General features: G+C 44.9%; 1 protein-coding gene across 5 annotated transcripts in view; it reads left to right on the forward strand.

The window, feature by feature from the left end:
- IGSF9B (immunoglobulin superfamily member 9B) overlaps window positions 1–26,447 on the forward strand; it is a 154,380-nt gene that overhangs the window by 98,878 nt on the left and 29,055 nt on the right. For all 5 annotated transcript variants that reach the window (XR_013213068.1, XR_013213069.1, XM_077249334.1 and 2 more), the window contains one exon: window positions 6,404–6,510. Coding sequence is in view for 3 of the 5 variants with exons in the window: in XM_077249334.1 (XP_077105449.1) it covers window positions 6,404–6,510 (107 nt within the window). In the remaining 2 variants the exon portion in view is untranslated. The remainder of the gene's footprint in view (window positions 1–6,403; window positions 6,511–26,447) is intronic.

A 26,447-nucleotide genomic window follows, 5' to 3' on the forward strand; every position in this document is an offset into this window, starting at 1 on the left:
ACAACACAAGGAAGCGAATCATCTCCTGATGGTCTGGATTCATACGCATAGTCACTTGTGTCCAGTATTGTGGTTTATTACTAGCCAATGGTGTAGAGTCAATACCCTTCAGAGGTATAGGAACTTCCAGAGGCTCTAGATCAAACCCACAGCGCCTGGCAAAGGACCAATCCATTAGACTCAAAGCGGCGCCAGAGTCGACATAGGCATCCGCGGTAATTGACGATAATGAACAAATCAAGGTCACAGACAGAATAAACTTAGACTGTAAAGTGCAAATTGAAATAGACTTATCAACCTTTTTTGTACGTTTAGAGCATGCTGATATAACATGAGTTGAATCACCACAATAGAAGCACAACCCATTTTTTCGCCTGAAATTCTGCCGTTCGCTTCTGGACAGAATTCTATCACATTGCATATTTTCTGGAGCCTTCTCAGAAGACACCGCCAAATGGTGCACAGGTTTGCGCTCCCGCAAACGCCGATCAATCTGAATAGCCATTGTCATGGACTCATTCAGACCTGTAGGTGCAGGGAACCCCACCATAACATCTTTAATGGCATCAGAGAGACCCTCTCTGAAATTCGCCGCCAGGGCGCACTCATTCCACTGAGTAAGCACAGACCATTTACGAAATTTTTGGCAGTATATTTCAGCTTCATCTTGCCCTTGAGATAGGGCCATCAAGGCTTTTTCAGCCTGAATCTCTAAGTTAGGTTCCTCGTAAAGCAACCCCAAAGCCAGAAAAAACGCATCCACATTGAGCAACGCAGGATCCCCGGGTGCCAATGCAAATGCCCAGTTTTGAGGGTCACCCCGCAGCAAGGAAATTACTATCTTAACCTGCTGTGCGGGATCTCCAGCGGAGCGAGATCTCAGGGAAAGAAATAATTTACAATTATTTTTGAAATTCAGGAAACGAGATCTATCCTCGGAGAAAAATTCTGGTATAGGAATTCTAGGTTCAGATATAGGAGCATGAATAACAAAATCCTGTAAATTTTGAACCTTCGTAGCAAGATTATTCAAACCTGTAGCCAAACTCTGAAGATCCATTTTAATCAGGTGAGATCAGAGCCATTCAAGGATTAGAAGGAGAGAGAGAGACAAAGGCTGCAATTAGAGCAGAAATGCAACTGAGTCAACTAAAAAGCAAGCTCAGAAGAGAAAAAAAAAATAAAAAATCTGCAGACTTCTTCCTCTCTCCTTTCTTCTGCCAACGGTTTTAACCCTTGGCCGGCCATACTGTCATGGTTCCCAATGGCAAGGGAACGTCAGAGAGCTTAAACTACAGACTAGCTCCTGGGTGATGGAATCTCGAGCTGACCGTGAGCTAAACCTATCACACAACTAACAGTGGCCGGGTGGCGTACCTACGTTTTATCCCTAGACGCCTAGCGCCAGCCGGAGGACTAACTAACCCTAATAGAGGAAAAGACAGACCTGGCTTACCTCTAGGGAAATTCCCCCAAAAAGGAGACAGAAGCCCCCCACATATATTGACGGTGAGTTCAGAGGAAAAGACATACGCAGTATGAAGGTAGGTTCAGCAAAGCGAGGTCCGCTTACTAGATAGCAAGAAGATACAATAGGGAACTTCACGGTCAGCTGAAAACCCTATTAAAATACCATCCCGAAATTACTTTAAGACTCATGTGTCAACTCATGACACCGGAGTGGCAATTTCGGCCCACAAGAGCTTCCAGCTACAGAAAAATAACATTACTGTGAACTGGAACAAAAATGCAAAACAAACTTAGGACTAAGAGTCCAACTTAGCTGATAGTAGTCTAGAAGCAGGAACATGCAACAGAAAGGCTCTGGTTACATTGATGGCCGGCACCAGAATAACTGAGCAGCAAGGCTAAATAGGATACTCCCATATCCTGATGGAAACAGGTGAACAGAGAAAGTGAAGCACACAAGTCCAGTACCACCAGTGACCACCGGGGGAGCCCAAAAACCAAATTCACAACAGACAGCATCTGCAAGGAGTTTGCATGTTCTCCTCGTGTTTGTGTGGATTTCCTCCCACATTACAAAGACATACTGATAGGGAATTGAGATTGTGAGCCCCATCGGGGACAGTGATGATGTGTGCAAAACTGCAAAGTGCTGCGGAATATGTTAGTGCTGTATACAAATAAAGATTATTATTATAATTTCAGACAAAACCCCCAAAATGGGCCTGACAATATTGTTGGTGAACAATTTTGTTTCAAACATGTGGTGCTCGTTCACACTCTCCTGTGGCAAGTATCACGTGTGGCCAATATGAAAATCACACCTGAAAACAGATAAAAAGGGGAGAAATTGACCCAATCTTTGCATTGTTTGTCTGTGTGCCACATTAAGCATGAAAAACAGAAAGAGGAGAAGAGAACTGTCTGAGGACTTGAGAACCCAAATTATTGAACAATATAAACAATCTCAAGGTTACAAGTCCATCTCAAGAGATGTGAGAACCTTTGTCACTGTGCGCAACATAAATCAATAACTTTACAACCCATGGCACCATAGCTAATCTCCCTGGATGTGGACGGCAGAGAAAAATTGAAGAAACGTTGCCATAAAGGATAGTCCAGATGGTAGATAAGCATCCCAAATCAAATTCCTAAGAAATTCAAGCTGTTCCGCAGTCTGAGTTCTTCAGTGTCAGCACAAACTATCCATGCACTTGTGAATGGAATGAAACATCATGGCAGGAGGACCCCACTGCTGACACAAGAGACCTAAAAAAAACTGTCTAACGGTGGGTCAAAATGCAAGTGAATGAGCCAAAATCCTTCTGGGAAAGAATTTTGTGGCCAGATGAGACCCAGTTGAGTTTTTTCGGTAAAGCACATCATTCTGTTTACTGAAAACTGAGGCCTACAAAGAAAAGAACACTGTACCTGCAGTCACATATGGTGGAGGTTCACAGATGTTTGACGTGTGTACAAAAAAAAGTGTAACTGCAATAATTTTCTGTGAGAAATACTTCATTTTCTGGTACAGTTTCCTCGGTGCCAACACTTTAGGCCATGACTGTATATGCGGGTGACACAGGAGTCCAGCAATCAGTCCACAGAGAGCACATGAGAGTGGACCTCGACTATCGTTCTGCAGGAGACACATGAGAGTGGACCCTAGTTATCAGTGTGTGGGGAACTCATGAGGGTGGTCTCCAGCTATCGGTCTATGGGGAACACATGAGGATGGATTCCAGCTATCAGTCTATGGGGAACACATGAGGGTGGACCGCAGCTAGTAGCCTATGGGGAACTCATGAGGGTGGAACCTAGATAGATTAGTCTATGGAGCGGCACATAAGGGTGGACTTCAGTTCTTTGTCTGTGGGGGATACATGAGGGTACTGTCAGCTATCGGTCTATGGGGAACACATGAGGGTGGACTCTAGCTATCAGTCTATGGGGAAACACATGAGGGTGGTCTCCAGCTATCAGTCTATGGGGAACACATGAGGATGGACCCCACATGAGGGTGGACTCCAGCTATCAGTCTATGGGTAACACATGAGGGTGGACCCCAAATATCAGTCTATGGGGAGCACATGAGGCTGGGCCCCAGCTATCCGTCTGTTGGGAGACACATGAGGGTGGATTCCAGCTATTAGTCTGTGGGGAGACACATTAGAGTGGACCCCGACGATTAGTCTCTGGGGGGTGGCACATGAGGGTGGACCTTAGCGATTTGTCTTTGGGGGTCAAGCCTCATGTGTCCCCCAGCTAACAGTGTGTGAGGGTGGACCCCACCTTTGCTTTTGCGGGGAGCACATGTGGGTGGAGTTTCCATTTACCGGAGGCATGTGTAGATGGACACCAGCCATCAATCACTTTCCACAGATGGAACAATGCATTTTGTGAGATGTTTGGGATCTAAGAAGGGAGGATCCTGAGCTGCTGCCATTCTGAGGTAGAAAGCCGTGTGCACCATATAGATTTATGTAGTTAGAGACACGTATTTTATGAAGCATCTATAAAGTGTTAGTTTCTAAGCCCTAAAGTATATAAATTTTAGGATGTGTACCATAGTTTGATGTAAAATAATCCAAGGAGGAGAAGCGTCTGAGGTGTCAAGACAGAATCGCCTGAACTCTGACATGGCGCCTGTCAGTGCAATGGAGGTTGTCCCATCTTCTGCCTGTTTAGTCCATGGCTTTGCGGTCTTCGGGTAGTATTTATAAGCCTGCTGCATTAAGTTTTGGTGGCTTGATAGCTGCACCCTCTATAGACAACGGGCTCATTGTGATAAAACAGGACTGCGTACTTGGACCGTGCTAAGCTAAGGGCTTCTTTCTGGGTGCCAGGTTCCCCTTTAAATGAGACCAGTGCAACTCTAATGCATGATAAAGCTTTGATCTAATCCTGTGACTGTAGAAACCTCCGTCTTCCTCCTTCCCTGTCATGGTGATACCCTCATGCAGTCTAGTAGTGGCATACATCTGCTGCCTCCTTCCTTGCGGCTGTAGGTGCAGTTTCTTCCCCTTTGTCTTCACTACTGTCTCGTTCTTCAGTAATGACTCCTCAGTTATCTATTTCCTTTTGTGTCTTCTGTTTTTGTTTCACGTTTGACCTTTCTGACTCCAATGCTCATCGTTTCCTTTACTATACTTTAGTGGTTAAAGTGAATGTTGTGCGTCGTTTCTTCCTGTTCTGAGACGTCTCAGATAGTGAAACATGGACTCACAGGTTGTCCCTGGTAAATGGTGGTTCTTTGGAACATAGCCTGAGGTCCCGTTGCTATTCTGGCCTGCCCCTGTCCCAGGAGACTCCATCTGTCATGTCTACATGTTTCCAGCTCTGCCTCATGGTCTTATTCTTCACATTCATGGTTACAATTCTCGCTGGTCCTGTCTAGTTACAGCCTTTCACACCATGAGTGCTTTTTTTGCTTATTCTTTGTGTATGGTGACATGCTGCATCTTCTAAGCTGCAGGGACCTTTCTGACTCAAGACCTCTGCAGCATCCAGTCCCGGGTCAGTCTGTCCCCATCCAGGCTCGCTGTGTAAGCTTCAGCTGATGGAGAGATGACCATTGTTACATGGTCTTAGCAGATGTTCGTTCATCCATTTCATCATCACTCCCAGCATGTCATCTGCTCCATTACAGTGGATGGAGCTCATGCCTTGCAGAAGCACTTAGTGAATCTACCATTGCTGATCTGACTTTTGTGATCTGCTGCAGGTTATTAAAGGGGTGTTTATAATAATAACCAATCCGTCCTTGAGACTGCAGTTGCCCCTTCCGTACATCCCCCCGTACATGCCCTCTCCGTACATGCCCCCGCCATAGCTGCACCCTCCGTACCTGCCCCCGCCGTACCTGCCTCTCCATACGTGCCCCCTGCCGTAGCTTCCTCTCCGTACGTGCCCCCACCGTACCTGCCCTTCCGTATGTGCCCCTCCGTATGTGCCCCTGCCGTAGCTGTGCCCTTCCGTACGTGCCCCTCCGTATGTGCCCTTCCTTACCTGCCCTTCCGTACGTTTCCCCTCCGTACATGCCCCTGCGGTAGTAGGCCCTTCCGTACGTGCCCCTCCGTATGTGCCCCCTCCATACGTGCCCCTGACGTAGCTGCCCCCTTTATGGTGCACAGACAAAACTTTCTGCTGTATCTGGTAGCAAACAAGTTGGTGGGTCATGTGTTCATGGTGCAAGAGGACACGGTTGAATGGCCTGAGGGTGGTCTAACAACAGTCATATAGTTTATATTGTGGTTATCGCTCCTTCATAGCTCTATGATCATATGAAGCAAAACTATCAAACTGGAGCTACATGGAGACTTGTGCAGCAACTCCAATCCTCAGCAAGCACCTCTGACTGCATCCACCTCTGTGATTTGCTACAGCCAAAAGATTAAAGAGGACAACCTGCTTGTATGCGCCCAATCCAGACAACATGCCACCATGGCCAATGCATATATCTGTAGATGGCGCCTCTTGCAGGGCTTCCTCTTCAGCTGCAGGTGCAAACTATGGTGCCCTCAAACTTGTCCTGCTCCCTATGGCGCTCCTCCTTCGTCATTCTGAGGAAGGTTTACATTAAATGGCTGTTGACAGATCGATGCTTCTGCCGTCTTAGCCGATTTTCCCATACGCTCCTGTGTTCGCTATAAGAATGCAGCCGATTCTCACATCAGCTCGTGGCTTATCTCTGGGAGAACGATGTTATCAGCAGTCCCAAATTGGACATTCACCACCAACATCTCTCACGACCGTCAGTCGGCTGCTGCCAAATACACAATAGCTTGTCCTGCTGACATTCGTCTAATATGTATGGGGCCCTAAAGCTGACCAGATTTTTATGACCTCCTAACATGTGATGCCTGGCAGATAGCTGAGGGAAATGTCTGTTCCTTGCATTGTGATGATCCTGACCTTCATCTCCTCTATCCTGCAGGCTTGGGTTAGCTGCTGTACCTGAGAGGTCAGAAGTTGTGAGAGAGGATCGTGTTCTTAAGCCCAAAAAGTCCACCAAGGGCAGACACAAGTCCCAGAAGCACTCCGGTAAGAGCTCCCCTGATCCCAGTGTGAAGATGTCTCCACATTCCAGGCTGCCAAGAACCAAACTAACTATGTTTCTCTGTTATTCCTCCTGTTTCTCAGCACCAGGGATAATTGACAGAGCTGGGAATGGGCGTCATGACTGGAAGACCCCGCTCTGTACAGAGACTGTCAAATATTGCACGTCAGCAGTGCCTCTGAGCTGTAGGGTCAGTGTGACCCTGTAGGATGGCGCTGTAGGGTCAGTGTAACCCCATATGAAGGTGCTGTAGGGTCACTGTGACCTCGTATGGTGGTGCTGTAGGGTCAGTGTGATCCCGTAGGATGGCGCTGTAGGGTCAATGTAACCCTGTAGGATGGTGCTGTAGGGTCAGTGTAACCTTGTAGGATGGCACTGTAAGGTGTGTGTCACCTTGCAGAATGGCGCTGTAGGGTCGGTGTGACCTCGCAGAATGGTGGCATGGTCATGATGGTGGATTTTGTAAAACCATCGAAGCTCTGCCCAGTAAGGTTGTACAGTATCATGATTGAGACGGGAGACCTTACATTCACTCACATTACAGTTCAGTCGCCATTTCTCTTCCCAATGCCTCCAATTCCTCTCTGATATTTCATCATGCTCCTCTATGACTCCACTCAGTATGCCCTTTATAACATACCAAAGAAAGAAGTTGCCAATGCCGACCCCTGTGGTAATCCACAGTCATCTGTGACCCCCTCCAATACTGACCACTGTGGTACCCCACTGTCATCTGTCACCCCTCCAATACTGACCACTGTGGTACCCCACTGTTAAATGTGACCCCTCCAATGCTGACTACTGTGGTACCCCATTGTTATCTGTGACCCCCTCCAGTGCTGACCCCTGTGGTACCCCACTGTCATCTGTCACCCCTCCAATACTGACCCTATGGTTTCCCACTGTCATCTGTGACCCCTCCAGTACTGACCCCTGTGGTCTAGTCTATTTATATGTAAATATACTACATCTATGGCCTTATCTAATTCCAGTCTTTATTTACATGATATCCATGGCCTCACTCCAGTTTGATTTATATACACACTGGTCATCCTGGTCCTTACTCCAGTCCGGTCCTTGTATACAAGACATCCTCGTCCGTACACCTTTGCAGTCCGTATTCATGACATCTTCCTCCTTACACCGGTCTGGTCCTTATATACATGACATCCTTGCCCTCAGTACAGTCCTTATATACATGACAGCCTTGTCCTTACCCCGGACTGGTACTTGTATACATGATATCCTCATCCTCACCAGTTTTGTTCTTATATACATGACATCCTTGCCCTCAGTACAGTCCTTTTATGATATTCTCGTCCTTACCCCATTCCAGTGCTTGTATACATGACATCCTCATCCTTACACTGGTCCTGTTCTTGTATACATGACATCCTCATCCTTACACTGGTCCTGTTCTTGTGTACAAGACATCCACGTCCTTACACCGGTCTTTTTCTTGTATAAATGACATCTTCATCCTTTCACCGGCCCTGTTCTTGTATACATGATACCCTCGTCCTTGCATGTTCCGGGCATTAAATACATCCTTATCCTGGTATTTATATGCATGACCTCCTAGTCCTTACCCCGTCCGGTCCTTATATCCATGACACCCTCGTCCTTACACCGGTCCTGTTCTTGTATACACAACATCCTTGTCTTTACACCAGTCCTGTTCTTGTATACATGACATCCTCGTCCTTACCCCGGTCCGGTCCTTATATACATGGCAACCTCACCCCGGTCCGGTCCTTATTGACATGACCTCCTGGGCCTAACCCCGTCCGGTCCTCATATACATGATATTCTCGTCCTTACACTGGCCCTGTTTTTTTATACATGACATACTTGTCCTTACACAGGTCCAGTCCTTATATACATGACACAACCTCGTCCTTACATCGGTCTGATCCTTGTATACATGACATACTTGTCCTTACACAGGTCCGGTCCTTATATAAATGACACCCTTGTCCTTTCACCGCTCCAGTCTATATATGCATCACGCCCTCATCCTGACCCTGGTCCGGTCCTTGTATACATAACATCCTTGTCCTTACCCCGGTCTGGTCCTTATATACATGACATTCTCGTCCTTAGTCCGGTCCTTATATACATGACATCCTTGTCCTTAAATACAGTTGTGCTCAAAAGTTTACATACCCCGGCAGAACTTTCTTGGCCTTTTTCAGAGAATATGAATGATATCACCAAAATGTTTTCTCCACTCATAGTTAGTGGTTGGGTGAAGCCATTTATTGTCAAACTACTGTGTTTTCTCTATTTAAATCATAATGACCACCTAAAACATCCAAATGACCCTGATAAAAAGTTCACATACCCCATTTCTTAATACCGTGTATTGCCCACTTTAACATCAATGACAGCTTGAAGTCTTTTGTGGTAGTTGTGGATGAGGTCCTTGATTTTCTCAGATGGTAAAGCTGCTCACTCTTCTTGGCATAAAGTCTCCAGTTCCTGTAAATTCCTGGGCTGTCTAGCATGAACTGCGCGCTTGAGATCTCCCCAGAGTGGCTCAATGATATTGAGGTCAGCAGACTGAGATGGCCACTCCAGAGCCTTCACTTTGTTCTTCTGTAGCTAATGACAGGTCGACTTGGCCTTGTGTTTTGGATCATTGTCATGTGGGAACGTCCAAGTACATCCCATGAGCAGCTTCCGGGCTGATGAGTGCAAATTTGCCTCCAGTATTTGCTGATAACGTGCTGCATTCATCTTTCCTTCAACTTTGACCAAGTTTCCTGTGCCTTTGCAGATCACACATCCTCAAAACATCAGCGATCCACCTCCGTGCTTTACACTAGGAATGGTGTTCCTTTCATCATAGACCTTGATGACCTCTCTCCAAATGTAATGTTTATGGTTGTGGCCGCAAAGTTCAATTTTGGTCTCATCACTCCAAATTACCTTGTTCCAGAATTTTTGAAGCTTGTATCTGTGCTGTTTTGCATATTATAGGCGAGATACTTTGTGGCATTTGTGCAGTAATGGCTTTCTTCTGGTGACTCGACCGTGCAGCCCATTTTTCTTCAAGTGCCTCCTAATTGTAGATGAACATATCTCAGTGACATATTTATGTCCTAAGTAGGGCTATAAGTAACCCATCAGAAATGCGAAGAGTGCGTACCCACTCAAAAATCAGTATATAAACAAGGAGAAACAAGCAATCAGGTACAATTCATAAATGTACTATTTATTAGAGGTCCAAAAATAGACCAAATAACCACAAATCACCACAAAAAAAAAATCATCAAGATGAGACATATACAGGGGAAAGACAGAAAAGTAGTCTAACACCCAAATTGGGGTCCTTTTACTTCTGCCTGCGGTAAGCCTCCTCTCTTTGTAGAAATTTGTTTGAGATGCAGCGAGTTTGACATCTCTTATGAGAATGGGGACCTTATCTTATTATTATTGTGACCTATTACTGCACAAGCACTTTAAATAATCAATATGTTTGCATAGGCGGACAGTTGCAATTTGTGGCCCCTTTATTTTTCTTTTCTGTCTTTTTCCTCTATATGTCTCATCTTGATGATTTTTTGTGGTGATTTGTGGTTATTTGGTCTATTTTTGGACCTCTAATAAATAATAGATTTATGAATTGTACCTGATTGCTCTTGTTTCTCCTTGTTTATATGCCTCCTAATTGTGTATCTTTAAACAGCCACACTACTAGTTTTCAGAGAGTCCAGTATTTCAGCTGATGTTATTTGTGAGTTTTTCTTTGCATCCCAAAAAATTTTCCTGGCAGTAGTGGATGACATTTTTGTTGGTCTACCTGACCGTGGTTTTGTTTTTACACAGCCCCTGATTTTCCATTCGTTAATCACAGTATGAACACTGCTGACTGGCAGTATCAATTCCCTGGATATCTTTTTGTATCCCTTTCCTGTTTTATACAGTTCAGCTACCTTTTCTCGTAGATCCGTTGACAATTTTTTTGCTTTCCCCATGACTTACAATCCAGAAACGTCAGTGGCTGGATGAAAGGTGCAAGAATCTGTCTGGATCCCAGAAACTCGCTCAGCTTTTATGCACACAAACTGATTACAAGCAAACAGGTCACAGGTGAGGATGATACCTTCAGTAGCCATTCAAAACCATTTGTGTCAACTTCTGTGCATATTATCAGACCAAAATCACCAGGGTATATGAACTTTTGATCAGGGTCATTTGAATGTTTTGGGTTGTCGTTATGATTTCATTCATATCCTCTGAAAAAAGGCCAAGAACGCAAAAATACTGCATAGGTATGTAAAGTTTTGAGCACAACTGTACATGACCTCCTTGTCTTTACCCTGGCCCGTTACTTATATACATGACATTCTCATCCTCATCCTGGTCTGGTCCTTATATACATGACATATTTGCCCTCAGTCCAGACCTTATATACATGGCATCCTAGTCTTAACTCCGGTTCGGTCTATATATGCATCACATCCTCGTCCTCACCCCTGTCCAGTCCTTATATACATGACACCCTTGTTCTTAGCCAGGTCCGGTCCTTATATACATCACGCCCTTGTCCTTACACTGGTGCGGTGCTTATATACATGACATCCTTGTCCTTACAGTGATCCTGTCCTTGTATACATGACACTCCGCTCCTTACACGTTCTGGTCCTTAAATGCATGACACCCTCGTCCTTACCCCGGTCTGTTCCTTATATACATCACGCCATTGTACTTACACTGGTCCGGTCCTTATATACATGGCATCCTAGTCCTTACTCTGGTCCAGTCCTTGTATGCATGACTTCCTAGTCCTTACACCGATCCGGTCCTTATATACATGACATCCTCGTCCTTGCATCGATCCTGTTCTTGTATGCATGACATCTTCATCTTCACACCGGTCCTGTCTGGGATACATGTCTCCCTCGTCCTTACCCTAGTCTTTGTATATACATGATGTCCTCACCTTGGTCCAGTCCTTGTATACATGACCTCCTGGTCCTTACCCCTTTCCAGTCCTTATATCCATGACACCCTCATCCTTACACCTGTCCTGTTCTTGTATAAATGACATCCTCGTCCTTTCACCGGTCTTGTTCTTGTATCCATGACATCCTTTTTCTTACATGTTCCGGGCGTTAAATTTATCCTTACCCTGGTATTTGTACACATGACATCCCCGTCCTTACCCTGGTCCGGTCCTTATATACATGACATCCTCACTCCTGTTCGGTCCTTATATCCATGATACTCTCGTTCTTACACCGGTCTTGTTCTTGTATATATGACATCCTCGTCCTTTCACCGGTCCAATCTATATATACATCAAACCCTCGTCATCACCCTAGTCCTGTCCTTATATACAGTGGTTGAAAATTTAAAGGGGTCTGAATACTTTACGCACTTTGCTTCATTGCAGCCATTTGTTAAATGCAAAAAATTTCATTTTTTCTCATTAATGTACACTCTGCACCCCATCTTGACTGAAAAAAAGAAATGTAGAAATTTTTGCAAATTTATTAAAAAATAAAAATTGAAATATCACATGGTCATAAGTATTCAGACCCTTTGCTCAGTATTGAGTAGAAGCACCTTTTGAGCTCATACAGTCATGAGTCTTCTTGGGAATGATGCAACAAATTTTTCACACCTGGATTTGGGGATCCTCGGCCATTATTCTTTGCTGGTCCTCTGCAGTTCCGTCAGGTTGGATGGTGAACGTTGGTGGACAGCCATTTTCAGGTCTCTCCAGAGATGCTCAATTGGGTTTTGGTCAGGGCTCTGGCTGGGCCGGTCAAAAATGGTCACAGAGTTGTTCTGAAGCCACTCCTTTGTTATTTTAGCTTCTGTGCTTTAGGGTCATTGTCTTGTTGGAAGGTGAACCTTCGCCCAATTCTGAGGTCCAGAGCAAATATCAAACAACTGACCGTCAAATCCAAACATGAATTAGGTCTGAACAGGTGCTTACCTAGAGTAACCAACTTAAATACAATCAAACAAATAAGTCCGCACTCTGTAGCGCTATAACATGCAAACATGAAATATTATTATTTATTTATATAGCCCCATTGATTCCATGGTGCTGTACATGAGAAGGAGTTACATACAAATTAAAGATATCACGTACAGTAAGCAAACTAACAATGACAGACTGATACAGAGGGGCGAGCACCCTGCCCTTGCGGGCTTACATTCTACAGGATGGTGGGGAAGGAGACAGTAGGTTGGGGGGTTGCAGCAGCTCCAGTGTTGGTGAGGTGGTAGCTCCGGTAGTGATGAGGAGGCAGCGGTGTCAGTGCAGGCTGTAGGCTTTCCTGAAAAGGGGTGTTTTCAGGTTCCGTCTGCAGGATCCGAATGTGGTTGATAGTCGGACGTGTTGGGGCAAAGAATTCCAGAGGATGGGGGATATTCGAGAGAAGTCTTAGAGGCGGTTGGGTGAGGAGCGCATAATTGTGTAGGAGGAGAGAAGGAGGTCTTGGGAGGACCGGAGATTATGTGAGAGAATATATCGGGAGATTAGTTCAGATATATGTGGAGGAGATAGGTTATGGATGGCTTTGTAGGTCAGTATTAGTAATTTGAACTGGATACGCTGAGGGAATGGGAGCCAGTGAAGAGATTTGCTGAGGGGAGAAGCGGAGGAGTAGCGAGGAGAGAGATGAATTAGTCTAGCAGCAGAGTTAAGGATGAACTGGAGAGGTGCAAGGGTGTTAGCAGGGAGGCCACAGAAAAGCATGTTGCAGTAGTTGATGCGGGAGATGGAGGGCATGCACAAGCATTTTAGTAGATTGACGGTCGAGGAAAGGACGGATTCTGGAGATATTTTTGAGCTGGAGGCGACAGGAAGTGGAAAGAGCTTGGATGTGCGGTTTGAAGGACAGGGCAGAGTCAAGGATTACTCCGAGGCAGCGGTACAGGGGAGAGCGTGATGTCTTTAATTGCAATAGATAGCTCAGGTAAGGAAGATCTATGAGATGGAGGAAAAATGATGAGTTCAGATTTGTCTACATTGAGTTTGAGGAAGCGAGAGGAGAAGGAGGATATGGCTGATAGACACTCCGGGATTCTGGACAGCAGAGAGGTGACATCTGGGCCGGAGCTGAGTGTCATCAGCATAAAGGTGGTACTGGAATCCATGGGACTTTATGAGTTGTCCCAGGCCAACTGTATAGATTGAGAAGGGTTCCTAGAACAGAGCCTTGGGGGACTCCAACAGAGGGAGGGTGGGATGAGGAGGTAGTGTGGGAGATGCTGAATGTGCGGTTGGAAAGGTATGAGGAGATCCAGGATAGGGCGATGAAAATTAAATTGCATTACTGCATGAGAAATATGAAAAATTGAGAAAGCTTACCGCATAAATTGGCCAATTCATGTGTACCTGGCAGCCACATTAAGGCGTTTCTCGTTGCCAGGACCTAATGCCAAACCTCTCCTAGACAGTCTGCATCTCTCTGGGAACCTGTGAATCCTCTTCAGACTAAAATCTATATCTGTATGGAGGGGTAGGATCCTGCTACAACTATAAATGGCTGAGGCCAAGGGACAGAGTGCTCAGTCAGAAGGCTAATATAAATATAAAAAACTGATGTCACATCCAAACATGAATAAGGTCTGAACGGGTGCTTACTAAGAGTAACCAACTGAAATACAATCAAATTTGTTATTTTAGCTGTGTGCTTAGGGTCATTTTCTTGTTGGAAGGTGAACCTCTAGAAGAGGTTTTGATCCAGGGTATCTCTGTACTTGGCCGCATTCATGTTTTCTTCAATGACAACCAGTTGTCCTCTCCCTGCAGCTGAAAAACACCCCCACAGCATGATTCTGCCACCACCATGTTTCACTGTTGGGATTGTATTGGGCAGGTGATGAGCAGTGCCTGGTTTTCTCCACACATACCGCTTAGAATTATCGCCAAAAAGGTCTATCTGCATCTTATCAGACCAGGGAATCTTCTTTGTCATAGTCTGGGAGTCTTTCATGTGTTGTGTTTTTTTGTTTTTTTTTTAGCAAACTCAATGCGGGCCTTCATATACAGTGTCTTGCGAAAGTATTCGGCCCCCTGGATCTTTTCAACCTTTTCCCACATATCATGCTTCAAACATAAAGATACCAAATGTAAATTTTTGGTGAAGAATCAACAAAAGTGGAACACAATTGTGAAGTTGAACGAAATTTATTGGTTATTTTAAATTTTTGTGGAAAATCAAAAACTGAAAAGTGGGGCGTGCAATATTATTCGGCCCCTGTAACTTAATACTTTGTTGCGCCACCTTTTGCTGCGATTACAAGTCGCTTGGGGTACGTCTCTATCAGTTTTGTTCATCGAGACAGTGAAATTCTTGCCCATTCTTTCTTGGCAAACAACTCGAGCTCAGTGAGGTTTGATGGAGATCGTTTGTGAACAGCAGTTTTCAGCTCTTTCCACAGATTATCGATTGGATTGAGGTCTGGTCTTTGACTTGGTCATTCTATCACCTGGATACATTTATTTGTGAACCATTCCATTGTAGATTTTGCTTTCTTTGGGATCATTGTCTTGTTGGAAGACAAATCTCCGTCCAAGTTTCAGGTCTTTTGAAGACTCCAACAGGTTTTCTTCAAGAATGGTCCTGTATTTGGCTCCATCCATCTTCCCATCAATTTTAACCATCTTCCCTGTCCCTGCTGAAGAAAAGCAGGCCCAAACCATGATGCTGCCACCACCATGTTTGACAGTGGGGATGGTGTGTTCAGGGTGATGAGCTGTGTTGCCTTTACGCCAAACATATCGTTTGGCATTGTTGCCAAAAAGTTAGATTTTGGTTTCATCTGACCAGAGCACCTTCTTCCACATGTTTGGTGTGTCTCCCAGGAGGCTTGTTGCAAACTTTAAACAACACTTTTTATGGATATCTTTGAGAAATGGCTTTCTTATTGCCACACTTCCATAAAGGCCAGATTTGTGCAGTGTACGACTGATTGTTGTCCTATAGACAGACTGTCCCACGTCAGCTGTAGATTTCTGCAGTTCATCCAGAGTGATCATGGGCCTCTTGGCTGCATCTCTGATCAGTCTTCTCCTTGTTTGAGATGAAAGTTTAGAGGGATGGCCGGGTCTTGGTAGATTTGCAGTGGTATGATACTCCTTCCATTTCAATATGATCACTTGCACAGTGCTCCTTGGGATGTTTAACATTTTGGAAATCATTTTGTATCCAAATCCGGCTTTAAACTTCTCCACAACAGTATCACGGACCTGCTTGTTGTGTTCCTTGGTCTTCATGATGCTCGCTGTGCTTCAAACAGAACCCTGAGACTATCACAGAGCAGGTGCATTTATACGGAGACTTGATTACACACAGGTGGATTATATTTATCACTAGATGGTGGCCCGATTTTAACGCATCGGGTATTCTAGAATATGTATGTATGTATGTACGTCGCACTTAGCACAGCCACATAGTATATAGCACAGCCACATAGTATATAGCACAGCCACATAGTATATAGCACAGCCACATAGTATATAGCACAGCCCATGTAACACACAGCCACGTAGTATATAGCAGCCACGTAGTATATAACAGCCCACGTAATATATAGCACAGCCCACAGTGTTGTGAAATTGGATTTTGGGCTCCCCCGGTGGCCTCTGGTGGAATTGAACTGGTGTGCATCATCCCCTCTGTTCACCTGTTTCCATCAGGATGTGGAAGTCGCTATTTAACCTTGCTCCTCTGTCACTTCCATGCCGGTCAACATTGTAATCAGAAGCCTTTCTGTGCATGTTCCTGCTGCTAGACAACTCCCAGCTAAGTTGGACTTTAGTCCTCGTTTGTTTTTGCATTTTGTTCCAGTTCACAGCTGTAGTTTCGTTTCTGTGTCTGGAAAGCTCTTGTGATCTGAAATTGCCACTCTGATGTTATGAGTTAATACTAGAGTCTTAAAGTAATTTCAGGATGGTATTTTGATAGGGTTTTCAGCTGACCATGAAAGTGCCCTTTCTGTCTTCCTGCTATCTAGTAAGCGGACCTCAATTTTGCTAAACCTATTTTCATACTACGTTTGTCATTTCATCTAAAATCACCGCCAATATATGTGGGGGCCTCTGTCTGCCTATCGGGGAAATTTCTCTAGAGGTGAGCCAGGACTATATTTTCCTCTGCCAGGATTAGTTAGTCCTCCGGCCGGCGCTGGGCGTCTAGGGATAAAAAATGTAGGCAACGCTACCCGGCTACTGTTAGTTGTGCGGCAGGTTTAGTTCATGGTCAGTTTAGTTTCCATCCTTCCAAGAGCTAGTACTTATGATTGCTGGGCTATGTTCTCTTGCCATTGAGAACCATAACAGTTTGACCGGCCCAAAAGGGTTAAATTAATTGACAGAGAAAGGAGAGAAAAGAGAAGTCTGCTGAAGATTTTTTTTTTTTTTTTTTTCCCTTCCCTTCAGTTCTGAGTGTGCTTGTAATTGAATCTCTTGCAAGTCTGCCTATATTGCAGCCTTTCTCTCTCTCTCTCTCCTTCTAATCCTGGAATGGCTCTGTGTTCACCTGTTTAAAATGGATATTCAGAGTTTAGCTGCAGGTTTGAATAATCTCACCACGAAAGTTCAAAATTTACAAGATTTTGTTGTTCATGTTCCTATATCTGAACCTAGAATTCCTTTGCCTGAATTTTTCTCGGGGAATAGATCTTGCTTTCAAAATTTCAAAAATAATTGCAAGTTGTTTTTGTCCCTGAAATCTCGCTCTGCTGGAGATCCTGCTCAGCAGGTCAGGATTGTGATTTCCTTGCTCCGGGGCGACCCTCAGGATTGGGCTTTTGCATTGGCTCCAGGGGATCCTGCGTTGCTCAATGTGGATGCGTTTTTTCTGGCCTTGGGGTTGCTTTATGAGGAACCTCAGTTAGAGCTTCAGGCGGAAAAGGCCTTGATGTCCCTATCTCAGGGGCAAGACGAAGCTGAAATATACTGCCAGAAATTCCGTAAATGGGCTGTGCTTACTCAGTGGAATGAGTGCGCCCTGGCGGCGAATTTTAGAGAGGGTCTCTCTGATGCCATTAAGGATGTTATGGTGGGGTTCCCTGTGCCTGCGGGTCTGAATGAGTCCATGACAATGGCTATCCAGATCGATAGGCGTCTGCGGGAGCGCAAACCTGTGCACCATTTGGCGGTGTCTACTGAGAAGACGCCAGAGAATATGCAATGTGATAGAATTCTGTCCAGAAGTGAACGGCAGAATTTAAGACGAAAAAATGGGTTGTGCTTCTATTGCGGTGATTCAACTCATGTTATATCAGCATGCTCTAAGCGTACTAAGAAGCTTGATAAGTCTGTTTCAATTGGCACTTTACAGTCTAAGTTTATTCTATCTGTGACCCTGATTTGTTCTTTATCATCTATTACCGCGGATGCCTATGTCGACTCTGGCGCCGCTTTGAGTCTTATGGATTGGTCCTTTGCCAAACGCTGTGGGTATGATTTGGAGCCTCTTGAAACTCCTATACCCCTGAAGGGGATTGACTCCACCCCCATTGGCTAGTAATAAACCACAATACTGGACACAAGTAACTATGCGGATTAAACCGGATCATCAGGAGATTATTCGCTTTCTTGTGCTGTATAACCTACATGATGTGTTGGTGCTTGGATTGCCATGGCTGCAATCTCATAACCCAGTCCTTGACTGGAAAGCTATGTCTGTGTTAAGCTGGGGATGTAAGGGGACGCATGGGGACGTACCTGTGGTTTCCATTTCATCATCTATTCCCTCTGAGATTCCTGAATTCTTGACTGAATATCGTGACGTTTTTGAAGAACCTAAGCTTGGTTCATTACCTCCGCACCGGGAGTGCGATTGTGCCATAGATTTGATTCCGGGTAGTAAATACCCTAAGGGTCGTTTATTTAATCTGTCTGTGCCTGAACATGCTGCTATGCGAGAATATATAAAGGAGTCCTTGGAAAAGGGACATATTCGTCCTTCGTCATCTCCCTTAGGAGCCGGTTTTTTCTTTGTGGCTAAGAAAGATGGCTCTTTGAGACCGTGTATTGATTATCGGCTTTTGAATAAAATCACGGTTAAATATCAATATCCGTTGCCACTGCTGACTGATTTGTTTGCTCGCATAAAGGGGGCCAAGTGGTTCTCTAAGATAGATCTCCGTGGGGCGTATAATTTGGTGCGAATTAAGCAGGGGGATGAGTGGAAGACCGCATTTAATACGCCCGAGGGCCACTTTGAGTATTTGGTGATGCCTTTTGGTCTTTCAAATGCCCCTTCAGTCTTTCAGTCCTTTATGCATGACATTTTCCGTGATTATTTGGATAAATGTATGATTGTGTATCTGGATGATATTTTGATTTTTTCGGATGACTGGGACTCTCATGTCCAGCAGGTCAGGAGGGTTTTTCAGGTTTTGCGGTCTAATTCCTTGTGTGTGAAGGGTTCTAAGTGCGTTTTTGGGGTTCAAAAGATTTCCTTTTTGGGATATATTTTTTCCCCCTCTTCCATCGAGATGGATCCTGTCAAGGTTCAGGCTATTTGTGATTGGACGCAACCCTCTTCTCTTAAAAGTCTTCAGAAATTTTTGGGCTTTGCTAACTTTTATCGTCGATTTATTGCTGGTTTTTCTGATGTTGTTAAACCATTGACTGATTTGACTAAGAAGGGTGCTGATGTTGCTGATTGGTCCCCTGCTGCTGTGGAGGCCTTTCGGGAGCTTAAGCGCCGCTTTTCTTCCGCCCCTGTGTTGCGTCAGCCTGATGTTGCTCTTCCTTTTCAGGTTGAGGTCGACGCTTCTGAAATCGGAGCTGGGGCAGTTTTGTCGCAGAGAAGTTCCGATTGTTCCGTGATGAGACCTTGTGCCTTTTTCTCGCGTAAATTTTCGCCCGCCGAGCGGAATTATGATGTTGGGAATCGGGAGCTTTTGGCCATGAAGTGGGCTTTTGAGGAGTGGCGTCATTGGCTTGAGGGGGCTAGACATCAGGTGGTGGTATTGACTGACCACAAAAATCTAATTTATCTTGAGTCCGCCAGACGCCTGAATCCTAGACAGGCGCGCTGGTCGTTGTTTTTCTCTCGGTTTAATTTTGTGGTGTCCTACCTGCCGGGTTCTAAGAATGTTAAGGCGGATGCCCTTTCTAGGAGTTTGGAGCCTGACTCCCCTGGTAACTCTGAACCTACAGGTATCCTTAAGGATGGAGTGATATTGTCTGCCGTTTCTCCAGACCTGCGGCGGGCCTTGCAGGAGTTTCAGGCGGATAGACCTGATCGTTGCCCACCTGGTAGACTGTTTGTTCCTGATGATTGGACCAGTAAAGTCATTTCTGAGGTTCATTCTTCTGCGTTGACAGGTCATCCTGGAATCTTTGGTGCCAGGGATTTGGTGGCAAGGTCCTTCTGGTGGCCTTCCCTGTCTCGAGATGTGCGAGGCTTTGTGCAGTCTTGTGACGTTTGTGCTCGGGCCAAGCCTTGTTGTTCTCGGGCTAGTGGATTGTTGTTGCCCTTGCCTATCCCGAAGAGGCCCTGGACGCACATCTCGATGGATTTTATTTCGGATCTTCCTGTTTCTCAGAAGATGTCTGTCATCTGGGTGGTGTGTGACCGTTTCTCTAAGATGGTCCATTTGGTTCCCCTGCCTAAGTTGCCTTCTTCTTCCGAGTTGGTTCCTCTGTTTTTTCAAAATGTGGTCCGTTTGCATGGTATTCCGGAGAATATCGTTTCTGACAGAGGAACCCAATTCGTGTCTAGATTTTGGCGAGCATTCTGTGCTAGGATGGGCATAGATTTGTCTTTCTCGTCTGCTTTCCATCCTCAGACTAATGGCCAGACCGAGCGGACGAATCAGACCTTGGAGACATATTTGAGGTGTTTTGTGTCTGCAGATCAGGATGATTGGGTTGCTTTTTTGCCTTTAGCGGAGTTTGCCCTCAATAATCGGGCCAGCTCTGCCACCTTGGTGTCTCCTTTTTTCTGTAATTCGGGGTTTCATCCTCGATTTTCTTCTGGTCAGGTGGAATCTTCGGATTGTCCTGGAGTGGATGCTGTGGTGGAGAGGTTGCATCAGATTTGGGGGCAGGTAGTGGACAATTTGAAGTTGTCCCAGGAGAAGACTCAGCTTTTTGCCAACCGCCGGCGTCGGGTTGGTCCTCGGCTTTGTGTTGGGGACTTGGTGTGGTTGTCTTCTCGTTTTGTCCCTATGAGGGTTTCTTCTCCTAAGTTTAAGCCTCGGTTCATCGGCCCGTACAAGATATTGGAGATTCTTAACCCTGTGTCCTTCCGTTTGGACCTCCCTGCATCTTTTTCTATTCATAATGTTTTTCATCGGTCATTGTTGCGCAGGTATGAGGTACCGGTTGTGCCTTCCGTTGAGCCTCCTGCTCCGGTGTTGGTTGAGGGCGAGTTGGAGTACGTTGTGGAAAAAATCTTGGACTCCCGTGTTTCCAGACGGAAACTCCAGTATCTGGTCAAATGGAAGGGATACGGTCAGGAGGATAATTCTTGGGTGACTGCCTCTGATGTTCATGCCTCCGATCTGGTCCGTGCCTTTCATAGGGCTCATCCTGATCGCCCTGGTGGTTCTGGTGAGGGTTCGGTGCCCCCTCCTTGAGGGGGGGGGTACTGTTGTGAAATTGGATTTTGGGCTCCCCCGGTGGCCTCTGGTGGAATTGAACTGGTGTGCATCATCCCCTCTGTTCACCTGTTTCCATCAGGATGTGGGAGTCGCTATTTAACCTTGCTCCTCTGTCACTTCCATGCCGGTCAACATTGTAATCAGAAGCCTTTCTGTGCATGTTCCTGCTGCTAGACAACTCCCAGCTAAGTTGGACTTTAGTCCTCGTTTGTTTTTGCATTTTGTTCCAGTTCACAGCTGTAGTTTCGTTTCTGTGTCTGGAAAGCTCTTGTGATCTGAAATTGCCACTCTGATGTTATGAGTTAATACTAGAGTCTTAAAGTAATTTCAGGATGGTATTTTGATAGGGTTTTCAGCTGACCATGAAAGTGCCCTTTCTGTCTTCCTGCTATCTAGTAAGCGGACCTCAATTTTGCTAAACCTATTTTCATACTACGTTTGTCATTTCATCTAAAATCACCGCCAATATATGTGGGGGCCTCTGTCTGCCTATCGGGGAAATTTCTCTAGAGGTGAGCCAGGACTATATTTTCCTCTGCCAGGATTAGTTAGTCCTCCGGCCGGCGCTGGGCGTCTAGGGATAAAAAATGTAGGCAACGCTACCCGGCTACTGTTAGTTGTGCGGCAGGTTTAGTTCATGGTCAGTTTAGTTTCCATCCTTCCAAGAGATAGTACTTATGTTTGCTGGGCTATGTTCTCTTGCCATTGAGAACCATAACACCACAGTATATAACACAGGCCACGTAGTATATAACACAGCCCACGCAGTATAAAACACTGCCCACGTAGTATATAGCAGCCAGGCAGTATATAACACAGCCCACGCAGTATATAACACAGCCCACGCAGTATATAACACAGCCCACGCAGTATATAACACAGCCCACGCAGTATATAACACAGCCCACGCAGTATATAACACAGCCCACGCAGTATATAGCAGCATGGGCACCATATCCCTGTTAAAAAAAAAAAAAAATAAATAATAAAAAATAGTTATATACTCACCTTCCGGCGTCCTCCGAAGCTGTCCCAATGCGCGCGATGCTGCCGCCAGCTTCCGTTCCCAGTGATGCATTGCGAAATTACCCAGATGACTTAGCGGTCTCGCAGCCGCGACCAATCAGCGACGCGGGATTTCCGTTACGGAAGTTAGTTTCAGACAAACAAACGGAAGTACCCCTTAGACAATCTAATATATAAAGCTGAATGTGTGTATGTGTGTATGTATGTATGTGTGTGTGTATGTCCGGGATTGGCATCTGAACCGTCGCAGCTACAGCCACAAAATTTTGCACAGTCACACGTCTGGACCCCGAGAGTGTCATAGGCTATGTTGTGAGGCGAAATTTTAACCCCGCGCGTTCCAATTCACCAAACAATTTTGCCCCTATCTACATAATGGGGAAAAAATGAAAGGAAAAGTGTTGGAGGCAAATTAACAGCTCCCAGATGTGAACAAGGGGGACTTAAAGAATGACAGCGATGGCGCCAAAGAGTATATACTGTACAGTTGCTAAGGTGGGGCCCCGACATGGGATAATCACCACACCACCACGGGGATATGAACACACACACATTTCACCACACATACACCAACCTCGCCACATAAAAGTCGAAACACAAAAGTCGCCGCTCAAAACTCGCCACGCGCAAAACTCTCCACATGCAAAACTCGCCACACGTGCAAAACTCACCTCATGGAAAACTCGCCACACGCAAAACTTGCACACGCAGAAAAATTGCCACATGCACAAAAGTTGCAACACATGCAAAAGTTGCCTCACACAAAACTTGCACATACTCAAAAGGCACCACACATAAAACTCGCCACGCGCAAAACTCGCCATGCGCAAAACTTGCTGCACACAACTTGCTACACTAACCTGTCACATGCAACTCGACACACAAAAAGTTGCTACACGCATGTCGCCACACAAAATTCATCTCACAAAAGTCGCTACATGCATGTCGACACACGCAACTCAACACACACAACTTGACACACGAAACTCGCCCTAAAACACACACAAGTCTGGTATTATCCTTCAAAAATAAAAATCTGATTAATAAGCAGACAAACTACAAGAGCAACAAATGTACCATATAGGAATCCGGCAGCTGTCAGTCACATGACCAGTCTATTATGTGTATGTGTGAGCTAATATATATTGCCAGGGGGTGGGCTTACTGTTGGCTGGAGATTTATCAGGCTGCCAATTTAGCTTACAAATACTGTGGTAAAAATACTGACCAAATAACGTGTGAACGAGGGCTAATACAGGAGGAGATGACATACAGATATATACTATATACAGGAGGAGATGACACACAGGTAAATACTATTTACAGGGGAGATGACACACAGGTATATACTATATACAGGAGGAGATGACACAGATATATACTATATACAGGAGAGATGACACAGGTATATACTATATAGAGGAGGAGATGACATACAGGTACATACTACATACAGGAGGAGATGACATACAGGTATATACTATATACAGGAGGAGATGACACACAGGTATATACTATATACAGGAGCAGATTACCTACAGGTATATAGTATATACAGGAGGAGATGACATACAGGTATATGCTATGTATAGGAGGAGATGACATACAGGTATATACTATATACAGGAGGAGATGACACACAGATATATACTATATATAGGTGAGATGACACACAGGTATATACTATATACAGGAGATTACATACAGGTATATCTAATATATAAAGCTGAATGCGTGTATGTATGTATGTGTGTATGTCCGGGATTGGCATCTGCACCGTCGCAGCTACAGCCACAAAATTTTGCACAGTCACACGTCTGGACCCCGAGAGCGTCATAGGCTATGTTGTGAGGTGAAATTTTAACCCCGCGCGTTCCAATTCACCAAACAATTTTGCCCCTATCTACATAATGGGGAAAAAGTGAAGGGAAAAGTGTTGGAGGAAAATTGACAGCTGCCAGATGTGAACAATGGGGACTTAAAGAATGAGAGCGATGGCGCCAAAGAGTATATACCGTACAGTTGCTAAGGTGGGGCCCCGACATGGGATACTCACCACACACGGGGATATGAACACAAACACAAAATGCGCCACACACTACCACGTGCTTGAACACATATACCACCCTCAGCACACATTTCACCACACACACACCAACCTCGCCACATAAAAGTCGAAACACAAAAGTCACCACTCAAAACTCGCCACGCGCAAAACTCGCTACATGCAAAACTCGCCATATGCAAAACTAGGCTCACGCAAAACTCGCCACACGTGCAAAACTCACCTCATGGAAAACTCACCTCATGCAAAACTTGCACACACAGAAAAATTGCCACATGTTCAAAAGTTGCAACACATGCAAAAGTTGCCTCACACAAAACTTGCACATACTCAAAACGCACCACACATAAAACTCGCCACGCGCAAAACTCGCCATGCACAAATCTTGCTGCACACAACTTGCTACACTAACCTGTCACATGCAACTCGACACACAAAATGTTGCTACACGCATGTCACCACACAAAACTCATCTCACAAAAGTCGCTACATGCATGTCGCCACACGCAACTCAACACACACAACTTGACACATGAAACTCGCCCTAAAACACACACAAGTCTGGTATTGTCCTTCAAAAATAAAAATCTGATTTAATAAGCTGACAAACTACAAGAGCAACAAATGTACCATATAGGAAATACGGCAGCTGTCAGTCACATGACCTGTCTATTATGTGTATGTGTGAGCTAATATATACTGCCAGGGGGTGGGCTTCCTGTTGGCTGGGGATTTATCAGGCTGCCAATAGCAACCAATCACAGCTCAGCTTCTATTTTGCTACAGTTAATTAATCTGAGCTCTGATTGGTTAATATAGGCAACAAAGACATTCTCAGTATAACAAAGCTAATATATGTTGTGAAATGCTTCTATTAGCTTAGTTTTTGCCTTTTAATAATTACATTTCTATCTATTTGTTTTGTGGTTTTTGCGTGCAGAATAAATTTTTGTTAACACATTCTATTTTGCTAACAGCAGTCATTAACCCGGGCGAAGCCGGGTAGTACAGCTAGTTATATATATAAATCATTAGGCATTTAGGACAACATTGCATCATTCAGAGATCCACAATGAACTTCTGGAGGGAGTTTGCTGCACTGAAAGTAAAGGGGACGAATAATATTGCCCGCCCCACTTTTCAGTTTTTGAATTTCCACAAAAATTTAAAATAACCAATAAATTTCGTTCAACTTCACAATTGTGTTCCACTTGTTGATTCTTCACCAAAATTTTACGTTTGGTATCTTTATGTTTGAAGCATGATATGTGGGAAAAGGTTGAAAAGTTCCAGGGGGCCGAATACTTTCGCAAGGCACTGCATCTTGCACTGAGGAGAGGCTTTCGTCGGGCCACTCTGCCATAAAGGCCCGACTAGTGGAGAGCTGCAGTGATAGATGACTTTGTGGAACTTTCTCCCATCTCCCCACTGCATCTCTGGAGCTCAGCCACAGTGATCTTGGGGTTCTTCTTTACCTCTCACCAAGGCTCTTCTCCCACGATTGCTCAATTTGGCTGGACGGCCAGGTCTAGGAAGACTTCTGGAGGTCCCAAACTTCTTCCATGTAAGGATTATGGTGGCCTTCCCATGTGGTCTTAGGAACCTTGAGTACTACAGACATTCTTTTGTAACCTTGGCCAGATCTGTGCCTTGCCACAATTCTGTCTCTGAGCTCCTTGGCCAGTTCCTTTGACCTCATGATTCTCCTTTGGTCTGACATGCACTGTGAGCTGTGAGGTCTTATATAGACAGGTGTGCGCCTTTCCAAATCAAGTCCTATCCGTTTAATTACACACAGCTGGAATCCATTGAAGGAGTAGAACCATCTCAAGGAGGATCACAAGGAAATGGACAGCAAGTGATTTACATATGAGTGTCTGAGCAAAGGGTCTGAAGACTTATGACCATGGGATATTTCAGGTTTTCTTTTTCAATAAATTTGCACCCCATCTTGACTGGAGAAAAAAGAAATGTAGAATTTTTTTGTAGAGTGTACATTAATGAGAAAAAAATGAACTTTTTTGAATTTACCAAATGGCTGCAATGAAACAGAGTGAAAAATGTAACCCCTTTACCCACAATGGTGGTGTGCATGTTAATGACCAGGCCAATTTTTACAATTCTGACCACTATCCCTTTATGAGGTAATAACTCTGGAACGCTTGCATGGATCCAGGTGATTCTGACTTTGTTTTCTCATGACATATTGTACTTCATGTTACTGGTAAAATTTCTTTG

The sequence above is a fragment of the Ranitomeya variabilis genome, chromosome 4 (assembly GCF_051348905.1).
Source record: "Ranitomeya variabilis isolate aRanVar5 chromosome 4, aRanVar5.hap1, whole genome shotgun sequence".
Taxonomy (NCBI): Eukaryota; Metazoa; Chordata; class Amphibia; order Anura; family Dendrobatidae; genus Ranitomeya; species Ranitomeya variabilis.